Genomic DNA, 12,813 nt, shown 5'->3' on the forward strand with positions numbered 1-12,813 from the left:
TGAATCTGTGCCACTTCCTAGAAAAATGACGTCTAAGAATTAGCTAATCCATTCGACGTGTTTGTCAAATGGTCAAACGGAAATTAAATGTAAACGTGTGAATCTAAATAAGGAAAAAACAAAGGTTTTATCTAACATAGGTAGAGTTTAAATGAATTAGAAATAGATTTTAAATACATGAAAAAGGTAAATATACAGCAGCCGTCGGCCGTAGTCTGGCCGGCGACTGGAAGGAGAGGCGTGGAGGACTTGCCAAATTGCATCATCTTCGCTGGATTTTTGGGGAATTTGTGAGCTTGGATGTGTTAACGGCAGATGAGAGAGCGAGCTCGGGATTTTTAGTGAAGAACGACGCCGGAATCTGAGAAAGCAAAGCCATGCTCAATAGCTAGTGTTCAAACGAATAATGTTATAACAATTATACTGTGATTCATAAAGTTATGAAAATGATCTCATGGGCCTCCTTTTTTTCAAGGAACTAAGTATATTGACGATTGATGCCTTTGGAAGGGAGATTCCCTTAAAACAACTGCAGAATTTCAGCGAATCGGGAATTTGGGACTCCACAACCAAGGTAATCGGATCTCATCTCATCTATCTAATCACATGTTGTTTCCAAGAATTATATCTTTTCTTGAATTTCTGTATATTGAGTATTACAATGGGTGGATATATGTAGTCTCAGAATCCCATTTAGAACATTTGTTTTGCTGTGTTGTATGTTACTATGATTGAAGTTAACATGACTCTGCTGCAGAGCAACCATTGCAGATGAACTGTTTGAGAAAATGTCAATTAGAAACAAAACCAGTTTTCAAAAGCTGTGGTTCATAATTTTGACTATTACAAACAGTAATTAATAATCTCAAAGCCATTTATTTAGGAAGCGGTGAGCAATGAAAAGGGTACTTAGTTGAAAGGAAAATATTGAAGGATTCGAAAGTATACATAGGGATAGCAGTGAACTTCCCTAGCTTCTGATAATGTGCGAACTCTACAGTTTGTGTAGTATGATATGAGCTCCATGTTGAGGATGGACTGTTATACCTGCGATGGGAGCATGAGTATATGATGGAGAAAGCTCAAATGAGAAGCGTTGTAGGATAATTGATAGCGCCATTTTTGCTTCAATCATGGCAAAGTTTAGTCCTATGCATATTCGAGGACCCAAACCAAATGGGATAAAAGCATTTGGATTTTTTGTAGCTTTAGAAACTCCCTTAGAAAATCTTTCTGGTTTAAATTCGCCTGCATCTTCACCCCATAACTCAGGATCACGATGGAGAAGAGTAATTGGTAAGCCCAAAAACACTCCGGCTGGTATAGTAAAATTTCCAACTTTTGTTTCTTTTTTAACACGTCGACTAAGCAAAGTCGCTGGTGAGTATAACCTGAGAACCTCGTTCAAGATCATAGTTACCTGAACCATTAAAAAACTCACATGTCACGTGTTAGCTAATAAACAACTTTTTATGTGAGATACGGGGAGGAGAACAAACATTGGGTGTGAAAACCCCCCTCTAGCATTTTGAAAACTTTAAAACCTGGAAGGAAAGTCTGGAAGGGAAAGCCCAAAGAGGACAATATCGGTTAGCGGTGAGCTTAGGCTTTAAAACCTTGAGGGGAAGCTCGGAATGGAAAATCCAAAGAAACAATATCGGCTTGTAGTGGCCTTGGGCCGTTGGGCCGTTACATTTTAGGACATACATTCCCATAAGAGTAAGGTTTGAAACTTTTTTAGGCCCTCCAAAAGTTTCATGTGATTGTTTTATCATAGAAGATGGGCACTTAAATTTGGTTAAATCAAAGTGAGAAAATAGATCAACAAAAAGTAAACGCAGGAGAATTTCACTCACAACTTTTAGTCGACTTAGACCATCAAAATCTGGTTTCTTGTTACCGAAGATCTCAAAGACCTCTGCTCTTGCTCGGTCTTGCCATTCTGAGTATGAACTCAATAATATCATCGTCCAAATTAGTAACGTAGCTGTAGTTTCTTGTCCAGCAATATAGAAAGTCTTGCATTCATTAATGACATCTTCTATGCTCATTCCAGTGTCTTTATTGTTTCCATGTCGTCCAATTTCATCCAAATTGGATTCCATGAGAATGCCTAACAGATCGCTATGCATAGCTTCACCTGCACTCATGGACTTCTCCCTTTCATTTATAATACCCAAGATCAGAGTTGTTATCTCCTTACTTATCTCTTTCATTTTTTTGTTCGTCTTTGTGGGTAGGAATCTGCACAAAATCAATCATTATATATCTTTAAACTAAATAATTTACTATTTGTATAAGTTTAAAGATCTGTTAAGCATGAACAACTTTTAATTAGAAAGCTTTTACTATTATTATTATTTTTTTTTTTTCTGTTTACCTCCATCCCGGAATAAAAATCCCCATGGTAGGTTGATTCACCAGAAGAGCTAGTTCAGTTTGAAGTTTGAAGATCTTTTCTCCTTTCTCATAGCTACTCCCAAATGCTGTTCGAGAAATCACATCAGCAGCCATTTGTTGTAGATAAGGCATTACGTCTAACTCACATGATCCGGTCTCGAAGACCATGCTTTCCCATTTGCTAACCATGTCGTAGCAGCTATGATAGAATGCTGGTACCATAACCTGTAAGCCAATTTAAGGTATGTATGATCACCATACCCTTTAGATAAGAATAGATGTTCCATCTTAATATTCACTGCACAATATGATTCCAAGTATTGATGATAGGATATTTGTTTGTCATGCACAAGTATTCAACAACTTTTTCTGTGATAAGATACCTTAAGCTTTTGTAAATGAAATGCAGGATTGATTATCTTTCTGTGTCTCGCCCATTTTGCTCCTTCATGGTTTACAACTCCACCTGCAAACAACTTGAGAAGGGGATTCATAACTGGCTTTTGGATATCATTGATCAATGTAAACACAGTTTTAAGTTGTTCAGGGTCCATGATGTGCAATCTTGGTATGGGGCCAAACCACATAAATGAATTCTTGCCTGTTTCAGAACAAAATTACAGGTAAATTCAATGAACAGAAACGCAGGGGAGTTCACAAATCATTCGAGAAGAAGGATTGAAAGATGAGGAAGATGGAGATTGGGATATGTTATAATACCATATTTCTGGATGGTATGATGAACAGAAGGAAGAACACGTGGAGCTATATCATCGGAGAAGTTGATCGGCTTGGAGATGGCCTGCTCTCTCATGGCGGTTCTGTCCTTCAGGTCTCCATAGAGAATCCGGTAAGAATTTCCGGCGAATCCTTGCTGCCTTAAAAACTTCTCTAATCTCCTGGGCCTCAACCAAATCCAGTTAAGAAGTTTCCCTCCCAATACGACCAAACTCACCACAGCTATCCAAATGGATAGCGTGGCTGTGACACACGCCATCTCGATCGGTACAGACACAGTTCTGAACCTGAAAACTGAATCAGAGCTGAGTTTCTTGAACTCTCATCGATGGTGAAGGAGACGCAACACAACTCTGTCATTTATAGGACAACCACACAGTTTGCAATTGCATGGTAATGGTGCTTTTACTCTACTGGATGGTTTGTTATTTTTATAAATTTGGCAGGTTTATGAACTTGTAATTTAATTACTTCAAGTTTTCATTATAATAATTACTATTCACCATTACATACATTTTCATTACAATACATGTGAAGATGATAAATGATGGACGTTTTTAACTACAGTACAAACACAGCCTGGCATACTAATTACTTCTGTTTTCTGGGGAATATGGAAATCATATGAGGAAAAAAGTAAAAAACAAAAACTTTGCCTTTTAGCATTATGACATTAAATGTTGGATGTTGGTTTCTTAATTGACTTGGTTTCTTAGGAAAGGTAGGTGGAAAGAAACATTTTGGATAAGAGTTGTTTTAAAATCGTGAGACCGACGACGATACGTAACAGACTAAAGCAGACGGTGAGCTTGAACTGTTACACACTCATGTTCCCGAACATGAGCGTGGGATGGAGAGAATTCAAATGAAAAATGACGTAGAATCAAGGACATTTCAACTTTGGCCTTAAGTATCGCAAGGTTAAGGTCCTAACCCATGCATGTTCGAGGGCCCATCCAAAGGAAACACAAAGTTGGTTGAAGTTTTGATGCTTTAGAAGCGGGAACATGAGCGTGGGGTGAAGAGAATTCAAATGAAAAACAGAATTCAAATGAAAAACGCAGTAGAATCAAGGACATTGCAACTTTGGCCTTTAAATATCGCAAGGTCTTGACCCATGTATGTTCGAGGACCCATCCAAAGGGAAAGAAAGTTGGTTGAAGTTTGATGCTTTAGAAACTCCGTTGCTAAATCTTTATAGTTTAAACTCATTCGCATCTTCACCCCATATCTCAAGATCACGGTGGATAAGAACCACTGGTACAATCAACATTACACGCAAACTCAAATTTCCAACTCTCGTTTCCTTTTTAACCATTCGATTAAGCGTACTTGTTGTATAAAATCACATTTACCTTGTCGTATATGAAGCAAGCAGAAACATCTCAGTTACCATTTTAGACGAGGTAGACCATCTGAATCTGGGTTGTTAGTTACCAAATACTTCATGGGCTTCCTTTTTTGAAGTAACGAAGTACCGATTGAGGCCTTTGGAAGGGAGATTCCCTTAGAACAACCGCAGAATTTCGGCGATTCAGGAATCTGGGACTCCACAACCAAGGTAATCGGATCTCATCTCATCTATCTAATCACATGTTGTTTCCAAGAATTATATCTCTTCTTGAATTTCTGTGTATTGAGTATTACAATGGGTGGATATATGTAGTCTCAGAATCCCATTTAGAACATTTGTTTTGCTTTGTTGTATATTACTATGATTGAAGTTAACATGACTCTGCTGCAGAGCAGCCATTGCAGATGAACTGTTTGAGAAAATGTCAATGAGAAACAAAACCAGTTTTCAAAAGCTGTGGTTCATAATTTTGACTATTACAAACGTTAAGAATACATAGGGATGGCAGAGAACTTCCCTAGCTTCTGATAATGTGCGAACTCTACAGTTTGTGCAGTATGATATGAGCTCCATGTTGAGGTTGGACTGTCATAGCTGCGATGGGAGCATGAGTATACGATGGAGAAAGCTCAAATGAGAAGCGTTGTAGGATAATTGATAGCGCCATTTTTGCTTCAATCATGGCAAAGTTTACTCCTATGCATATTCGAGGACCCAAACCAAATGGGATAAAAGCATTTGGATTTTTTGTAGCTTTAGAAACTCCCTTAGAAAATCTTTCTGGTTTAAATTCGCCTGCATCTTCACCCCATAACTCAGGATCACGATGGAGAAGAGTAATTGGTAAGCCCAAAAACACTCCGGCTGGTATAGTAAAATTTCCAACTTTTGTTTCTTTTTTAACACGTCGACCAAGAATACTCGCTGGTGAGTATAACCTGAGAACCTCGTTCAAGATCATAGTTACCTGAACCATTGAAAAACTCACATGTCATGTGTTAGCTAATACATAACTTTTTATGTGAGAGAGGAGAACAAAACATTGGGTGTGAAAATCCCTCTCTAGCGTTTTAAAACTTTAAAACCTTGAAGGAAAGTCCAAAGAGGACAATATCTGTTATCGGTGAGCTTGGGCTTTAAAACCTTGAAGGGAAGCTTGGAAGGGAAAATCCAAAGCCAAAACCAATAAATAGGCCTTTAATCTTTCATCTTACACAATCCAAAGCCAATAAGTTGCATCGAGAGTAAGGTTTGAAACTGTTTTAGGCCCTCCAAAAGTTTGATGTGATTGTTTCCTCTTAGAAGATGGGCATTTAAATTTGATTAGATCAAAATGAGAAAATAGATCACGCAGGAGAATTTCACTCACAACTTTTAGTCGACTTAGACCATCAAAATCTGGTTTCTTGTTACCGAAGATCTCAAAGACCTCTGCTCTTGCTCGGTCCTGCCATTCTGAGTATGAACTCAATAATATCACCGTCCAAGTTAGTAACGTAGCTGTAGTTTCTTGGCCAGCAATATAGAAAGTCTTGCATTCATTAATGACATCATCTATGCTCATTCCAATGTCTTTATTGTTTCCATGTCGTCCAATTTCATTCAAATTGGATTCCATGAGAATGCCTAACAGATCGCTATGCATAGCTTCACCTGCACTCATGGACTTTTCCCTTTCATTTATAATACGCAAGATCAGAGTTGTTATCTCCTTACTTATCTCTTTCATTTTTCTGTTCGACTTTGTGGGTAGGAATCTGCACAAAATCAATCATTATATATCTTTGAACTAAATAATTTACTATTTGTATAAGTTTAAAGATCTGTTTAAGCATGTGGAAAGTTATGGAGAAAAAGTCTTGACCAACAACTTTTAATTAGAAAGCTTTTACTATTATTTTACTATTATTTTTTTCTGTTTACCTCCATCCCGGAATAAAAATCCCCATGATAGTTTGATTCACCAAACCAGCTAGTTCAGTTTGAAGTTTGAAGATCTTTTTTCCTTTCTCATAGCTACTCCCAAATGCTGTTCGAGAAATCACATCAGCAGCCATTTGTTGTAGATAAGGCATTACGTCTAACTCACACGATCCGTTCTCGAAGACCATGCTTTCCCATTTGCTAACCATGTCATAGCAGCTATGATAGAATGCTGGTACCATAACCTGTAAGCCAATTTAAGGTATGTATGTTCCATCTTAAAATATTCACCGTACAATATGATTCCAAGTATTGCTGATAGGAGGTAGTCATGCACAAGTATTCAACAACTTTTTCTGTGATAAGATACCTTAAGCTTTTCTAAGTGAAATGCAGGATTGATTATCTTTCTGTGTTTCACCCATTTTTCTCCTTCATGGTTTATAAGTCCATTTGTAAGCAGCTTGAGATGGGGATACATAAGTGGCTTCTGGATATCATTGATCAATGTAAGCACAGTNTTCCCTTTCATTTATAATACGCAAGATCAGAGTTGTTATCTCCTTACTTATCTCTTTCATTTTTCTGTTCGACTTTGTGGGTAGGAATCTGCACAAAATCAATCATTATATATCTTTGAACTAAATAATTTACTATTTGTATAAGTTTAAAGATCTGTTTAAGCATGTGGAAAGTTATGGAGAAAAAGTCTTGACCAACAACTTTTAATTAGAAAGCTTTTACTATTATTTTACTATTATTTTTTTCTGTTTACCTCCATCCCGGAATAAAAATCCCCATGATAGTTTGATTCACCAAACCAGCTAGTTCAGTTTGAAGTTTGAAGATCTTTTTTCCTTTCTCATAGCTACTCCCAAATGCTGTTCGAGAAATCACATCAGCAGCCATTTGTTGTAGATAAGGCATTACGTCTAACTCACACGATCCGTTCTCGAAGACCATGCTTTCCCATTTGCTAACCATGTCATAGCAGCTATGATAGAATGCTGGTACCATAACCTGTAAGCCAATTTAAGGTATGTATGTTCCATCTTAAAATATTCACCGTACAATATGATTCCAAGTATTGCTGATAGGAGGTAGTCATGCACAAGTATTCAACAACTTTTTCTGTGATAAGATACCTTAAGCTTTTCTAAGTGAAATGCAGGATTGATTATCTTTCTGTGTTTCACCCATTTTTCTCCTTCATGGTTTATAAGTCCATTTGTAAGCAGCTTGAGATGGGGATACATAAGTGGCTTCTGGATATCATTGATCAATGTAAGCACAGTTTTAAGTTGTTCAGGGTCCATGATGTGCAATCTTGGTATGGGGCCAAACCACATAAATGAATTCTTGCCTGTTTCAGAACAAAATTACAGGTAAAATCAATGAACAGAAATGCATGGGAGTTCACAAATCATTCGAGAAAAAGGATTGAAAGATGAGGAAGATGGAGATTGGGATATGTTATACCATATTTCTGGATGGTATGATGAACAGAAGGAATAACACGTGGAGCAATATCATTGGAGAAGTTCATCGGCTTGGAGATGGCCTGCTCTCTCATGGCGTCTCTGTCCTTCAAGTCTCCATAGAGAATCCGGTAAGAATTTCCGGCGAATCCTTGCTGCCTTAAGAACTTCTCTAATCTCCTGGGCCTCAACCAAATCCAGTTGAGAAGTTTCCCTCCCAATACGACTAAACTCACCACAGCTATCCAAATGGATACCGTGGCTGTGACACACGCCATCTCGACCGGTACAGACACAGTTCTGAACCTGAAAACTGAATCAGAGCTGAGTTTCTTGAACTCTCAACGATGGTGAAGGAGATGCAACACAAGTCTGTTATTTATATAGGACAACCACACAGTTTGCAATATCATGATAATAGTGCTTGTACTCTAATTTTACTTCCAAATTTTCATTACAATAAATGATTACTATACATGATATTACTTGCACTTTCATTACAATACATGTGAATATGAACAACAGTTAAAAGTGATTCTCATAACTTCCACTAGGAAACTTATACTTGGGTGTGGCACAAATCATGGACGTTTTTAACTACAATACAAACACAGTCTGGCATACTAATTACTTTTGTTTTGTGAGGAATATGGAAATCATGTGAGGAATATGTATATATCATGTGAGCAAAAAGTAAAACAAAAACTTTGCATTTTAGCATTATGACATTACCACATTAAAGGTAGGACGTAACTTGTCAAATTTTAGATCCCTAATTGACTTGGGGTCTTACGAGACATCGGTGGAATGAAGCATTTCAGATAAGAGTGTGGAAACAGACTAAAGCAGACAATATCTACTAGTGGTGGGTGAGCTTGATCTGTTACACACTCATAGTCACGTGTCTGTGTCTTTTTTATCTTTACTTGAGAACATGGATTTGATTAACGAATTCAAATACGGATGATATGAGCTCCATGTTGAGGCTGAGTGGTCATAAGCAAAGTGGGAGCATGAGCGTGGGATGGAGAGAATTCAAATGAAAAACGATGTAGAATCAAGGACATCGCAACTTTGGCCTCAAGTATCACAAGGTCCTGACTCATGCATGTTCGAGGACCCCATCCAATGGGAAACAAAGTTGGTTGAAGTTTTGATGCTTTAGAAACTCCATTGCTTAATCTTTATGGTTTAAATTCATTCGCATCCTCATCCCATATCTCATGATCACGGTGGATAACAACCTCTGGTGCATTACACCAGCTGGTAAACTCAAATTTCCAACTCTCGTTTCCTTTTTAACCATCCGATTAAGCGTATTTACAGGTGGATATAGCCTTAGAACTTTGTATAAGATCATATTTATCTGTCCGGGCTTCCTTTTTTTCAAGTAACGAAGTATATTGACGATTGAGGCCTTTGGAAGGGAGATTCCCTTAGAACAACCGCAGAATTTCGGCGATTCAGGAATTTGGGACTCCACAACCAAGGTAATCGGATCTCATCTCATCTATCTAATCACATGTTGTTTCCAAGAATTATATCTCTTCTTGAATTTCTGCTGTGTATTGAGTATTACAATGGGTGAATATGTGTAGTCTCAGAATCCCATTTAGAACATTTGTTTTGCTGTGTTGTATATTACTATGATTGAAGTTAACATGACTCTGCTGCAGAGCAGCCATTGCAGATGAACTGTTTGAGAAAATGTCAATGAGAAACAAAAGCTGTGGTTCATAATTTTGACTATTACAAACAGTAATTAATAATCTCAAAGCCATTTATTTAGGAAGTGGTGAGGAATGAAAAGGGTACTTAGTTGAAAGGAAAATATCAAAGGATTCGAAAGTATACATAGGGATAGCAGTGAACTTCCCTAGCTTCTGATAATGTGCGAACTCTACAGTTTGTGCAGCATGATATGCGCTCCATGTTGAGGTTGGGTTGTTATAGCCGCGGTGGGAGCATGAGTATACGATGGAGAAAGCTCAAATGAGAAGCGTTGTAGGATGATTGATAACGCCATTTTTGCTTCAATCATGGCAAAGTTTAGTCCTATGCATATTCGAGGACCCCAACCAAATGGGATAAAAGCAGCTGGATTTTTTGTAGCTTTAGAAACTCCCTCAGAAAATCTTTCTGGTTTAAATTCGTCCGCATCCTCACCCCATAACTCAGGATCACGATGAATTAGAAGAACTGGTAGGCCCAGGAACACTCCGGCTGGTACAGTCAAATTTCCAAGTTTTGTTTCTTTTTTAACATGTCGTCCAAGCATACCCACTGGTGTGTATAACCTGAGAACCTCGTTGAAGATCATAGTTACCTGAGCCATTCAAAAAGTCACATGTCATGTGTTAGCTAATACAATACCTTTTAGGACACATCCCCACAAAAGTCACATACCAAGTTTGTCAAATAGCCTTTAATCTTTCATCTTACACAATCCTAAGGCAATAAGTTGGATGGAGATTAAGGTTTTAAACTTCTTTAGGCCCTCCTAAAGTTTCATGTGATTGTTTTATCTTAGAAGATGGGCGTTTAATTTTCATTAAATCAAAATTAGAAAATAGATCAACAAAATAGGAGACTATCACTCACAACTTTTAGTCGATTTAGACCATCGTAATCTGGATTCTTGTTACCGAAGATCTCAAAGACCTCTGCCCTTGCTCGGTCTTGCCATTCCGAGTATGAACTCAACAGTATCATCGTCCAAATTAGTAATGTAGCTGTAGTTTCTTGGCCGGCAATATAGAAAATCTTGCATTCATCTATGACATCTTCTATGCTCATTCCAATGTCTTTATTGTTTCCATGTTGTCCAATTTCGTTCAAATTGGATTCCATGAGAATGCCTAAAAGATCGCTATTCATAGCTTCACCTGCCTTCATAGACTTTTCCCGTTCATTTATAATACCCAAGATCAAAGATGATATCTCCTTACTAATCTCTTTCATTTTTTTGTTCGACTTTGTGGGTAGGAATCTGCACAGAATCACTCATGATATGAAAACTAAAATGCTTAACCAGTAATAAAATAGTAATGATATATCTTTACACTAACTAATTTACTATTTGTATACGTTTAAAGATCTGTTTAAGCATTTGGGAATTTTTACTATCATTTACCTCCATCCCGGAATATAAATCCTCATGATAGTTTGAATCACCAAATCAGCTAGTTCAGTTTGAAGTTTGAAGATCTTTTTTCCTTTCTCATAGCTACTCCCAAATGCTGTTCGAGAAATCACATCAGCAGCCATTTGTTGTAGATAAGGCATTACATCTAGGTCACACGATCCCTCCTCGGAGACCATGCTTTCCCATTTGCTAACCATGTCGTAGCAGCTATGATAGAATGCTGGTACCATACCCTGTAAGCCAATTTAAGGTATATGTATGATCACTAACTATGGTGTAATGATTTTGAAATTATAGTAACTCAGATAATTTGTTCTCTTCTTCTTCTTATTCTTTAAATAAGAATAGATGTTCCATCTTAAGATTCTCTGTACAGTATGATTCCAAGTATTCATGATAGAGTATTTGCTAATTATGCATAAGTATTCAAGAACTTACAGTGGTATGGAGAGAAAGATACCTTAAGCTTTTCTAAATGAAATGCAGGATTGATTATCTTTCTGTGTTTGGCCCATTTTGCTCCTTCATGGTTTACAAGTCCCCCTGCAAACAACTTGACAAGGGGATTCATAGATGGCTTTTGGATATCATTGAACAATGCAAACACAGTTTTAAGTTGTTCAGGGTCCATGATGTTCACTCTTGGTATGGGGCCAAGCCACATAAATGAATTCTTGCCTGTTTCAGAACAAAATTACAGGTAAATTTAATGAACAGAAACGCAGTGGAGTTCACAAATCATTCGAGAAAAAGGATTGAAAGATGAGGAAGATGGAGATTGGGATATGTTACCATATTTCTGGATGGTATGATGAATAGAAGGAATAACACGTGGAGCAATATCATTAGAGAAGTTCATCGGCTTGGAGTTGGCCTGCTCCCTCATGGCAGCTCTTTCCTTCAAGTCTCCGTAGAGAATCCGGTAAGAATTTCCGGCGAGTCCTTGCTGCCTTAAAAGCTTCTCTAGTTTCTTGGGCCTAAACCAAATAGAGTTCAGAAGTTTCCCTCCCAATACGACTAAACCCACCACAACTATCCAAATGGATACCGTGGCTGTGACACACGCCATTACACAACACAGTTCTGAAGCAGAGCTGAGTTTCTTGAACTCTCAACGATGATGAAGGAGACGCAACTGGACTCTGTTATTTATAGGACAACCACACACTGTTTGCAATATCATGATAAGATTGCTTTTACTTTGCTTGATCGTATGTGGAAAAACTTTAATAGTTTAGTAGAAACTCAAAACCCATTTGACAGGGTGAAAATTTAGAGATCGTAGACATGAACTTCAAAATTTATGAACTAAAATAATCTATACAGTGTTTTTAATTATGATATACACAGTTTGGCATATCAGTGACATTTTAAATTGTACTTACACGTTCGCTTGTGTTCATGATAATCACTAATTACTTTTGTGGAAGGGAAAGGAAGAAATAAGTTTGCGTATACTAATTTGATTGTGAATGAAAATTCCAATGGCTTGGAAAGTTCAATATTATGACTTTCATTGCCTTTTCACTTTATGACATTAAATGTTTGAATGGAAGACCATACTTTCCTGAATTTTCAAAAGGAAAGAAAAAACTTAATTGACTTCTCAAATTCTAGATCCGAAATCGATTTGGCCTCCAAGGAAATCTCGATGAATCAATTATATATCATTCTATGAGATCCCGTGTCGGTTGGAGAGGGGAATGAAACAAAAGAAACTCAATCATATGTCATTTTGTAAGATCCCACATCGGTTAGAGAGTGAAATAAAACAT

At 37.4% G+C, this 12,813-nt stretch overlaps 3 protein-coding genes and 4 long non-coding RNA genes across 7 annotated transcripts in view; 4 read left to right on the forward strand and 3 right to left on the reverse strand.

Annotated features, from left to right (window-relative positions):
* The window catches only part of LOC111797442, a 5,699-nt gene extending 2,578 nt beyond the window's left edge, over positions 1-3,121 (forward strand). The window contains exons 2-5 of the long non-coding RNA XR_002815538.1: positions 141-574; positions 2,412-2,642; positions 2,810-2,922; positions 3,011-3,121. This is a non-coding gene — a long non-coding RNA (uncharacterized LOC111797442). The remainder of the gene's footprint in view (positions 1-140; positions 575-2,411; positions 2,643-2,809; positions 2,923-3,010) is intronic.
* On the reverse strand, positions 796-3,675 carry LOC111797435 (cytochrome P450 CYP72A219-like). Its single transcript, XM_023680428.1, has 5 exons — positions 3,121-3,675; positions 2,784-3,001; positions 2,381-2,625; positions 1,857-2,244; positions 796-1,420 (listed from the first exon to the last, which is right to left on the reverse strand). The coding sequence occupies exons 1-5, from the start codon at positions 3,395-3,397 to the stop codon at positions 995-997; spliced, it is 1,554 nt and encodes a 517-aa protein (XP_023536196.1). The 5' UTR covers positions 3,398-3,675; the 3' UTR covers positions 796-994.
* A 464-nt stretch (positions 3,676-4,139) lies between these two features.
* LOC111797445 lies at positions 4,140-6,924 on the forward strand. The gene is made up of 2 exons (XR_002815541.1): positions 4,140-4,699; positions 6,509-6,924. It is a non-coding gene; the product is annotated as an uncharacterized LOC111797445 (long non-coding RNA).
* Positions 4,895-8,174, reverse strand: LOC111797434 (cytochrome P450 CYP72A219-like). The gene is made up of 6 exons (XM_023680427.1): positions 7,895-8,174; positions 7,700-7,778; positions 6,786-6,924; positions 6,416-6,660; positions 5,862-6,249; positions 4,895-5,459 (listed from the first exon to the last, which is right to left on the reverse strand). Exons 1-6 carry the CDS (start codon positions 8,169-8,171, stop codon positions 5,034-5,036), a joined length of 1,554 nt encoding a protein of 517 aa, XP_023536195.1. The 5' UTR covers positions 8,172-8,174; the 3' UTR covers positions 4,895-5,033.
* Positions 7,442-8,371, forward strand: LOC111797443. The gene is made up of 2 exons (XR_002815539.1): positions 7,442-7,699; positions 7,788-8,371. It is a non-coding gene; the product is annotated as an uncharacterized LOC111797443 (long non-coding RNA).
* A 289-nt stretch (positions 8,372-8,660) lies between these two features.
* On the forward strand, positions 8,661-11,643 carry LOC111797444. The gene is made up of 3 exons (XR_002815540.1): positions 8,661-9,383; positions 11,120-11,288; positions 11,525-11,643. It is a non-coding gene; the product is annotated as an uncharacterized LOC111797444 (long non-coding RNA).
* LOC111797436 (cytochrome P450 CYP72A219-like) lies at positions 9,578-12,348 on the reverse strand. The gene is made up of 5 exons (XM_023680429.1): positions 11,831-12,348; positions 11,499-11,716; positions 11,027-11,271; positions 10,495-10,882; positions 9,578-10,219 (listed from the first exon to the last, which is right to left on the reverse strand). Exons 1-5 carry the CDS (start codon positions 12,105-12,107, stop codon positions 9,794-9,796), a joined length of 1,554 nt encoding a protein of 517 aa, XP_023536197.1. The 5' UTR covers positions 12,108-12,348; the 3' UTR covers positions 9,578-9,793.
* Positions 12,349-12,813: the final 465 nt, after the last annotated feature.

Source organism: Cucurbita pepo, chromosome LG06, assembly GCF_002806865.2.
Source record: "Cucurbita pepo subsp. pepo cultivar mu-cu-16 chromosome LG06, ASM280686v2, whole genome shotgun sequence".
In the NCBI taxonomy this organism is placed as follows: Eukaryota; Viridiplantae; Streptophyta; class Magnoliopsida; order Cucurbitales; family Cucurbitaceae; genus Cucurbita; species Cucurbita pepo.

What these genes read in the sequence shown, in the direction of transcription:
- LOC111797436 (XM_023680429.1), bottom strand. Translation starts at nt 12,107, where the DNA reads ATGGCGTGTGTCACAGCCACGGTATCCATTTGGATAGTTGTGGTGGGT. An exon ending in ATTTATATTCCGGGATGGAG is followed by an intron (nt 10,883 to 11,026) that starts GTAAATGATAGT and finishes GATTCTGTGCAG; the next exon opens with ATTCCTACCCACAAAGTCGA. An exon ending in GTCTAAATCGACTAAAAGTT is followed by an intron (nt 10,220 to 10,494) that starts GTGAGTGATAGT and finishes TGAATGGCTCAG; the next exon opens with GTAACTATGATCTTCAACGA.
- LOC111797435 (XM_023680428.1), bottom strand. Translation starts at nt 3,397, where the DNA reads ATGGCGTGTGTCACAGCCACGCTATCCATTTGGATAGCTGTGGTGAGT. An exon ending in TCATACCATCCAGAAATATG is followed by an intron (nt 3,002 to 3,120) that starts GTATTATAACAT and finishes GTTCTGAAACAG; the next exon opens with GCAAGAATTCATTTATGTGG. An exon ending in GTCTAAGTCGACTAAAAGTT is followed by an intron (nt 1,421 to 1,856) that starts GTGAGTGAAATT and finishes TTAATGGTTCAG; the next exon opens with GTAACTATGATCTTGAACGA.
- LOC111797434 (XM_023680427.1), bottom strand. Translation starts at nt 8,171, where the DNA reads ATGGCGTGTGTCACAGCCACGGTATCCATTTGGATAGCTGTGGTGAGT. An exon ending in TCATACCATCCAGAAATATG is followed by an intron (nt 7,779 to 7,894) that starts GTATAACATATC and finishes GTTCTGAAACAG; the next exon opens with GCAAGAATTCATTTATGTGG. An exon ending in ATTTTTATTCCGGGATGGAG is followed by an intron (nt 6,250 to 6,415) that starts GTAAACAGAAAA and finishes GATTTTGTGCAG; the next exon opens with ATTCCTACCCACAAAGTCGA.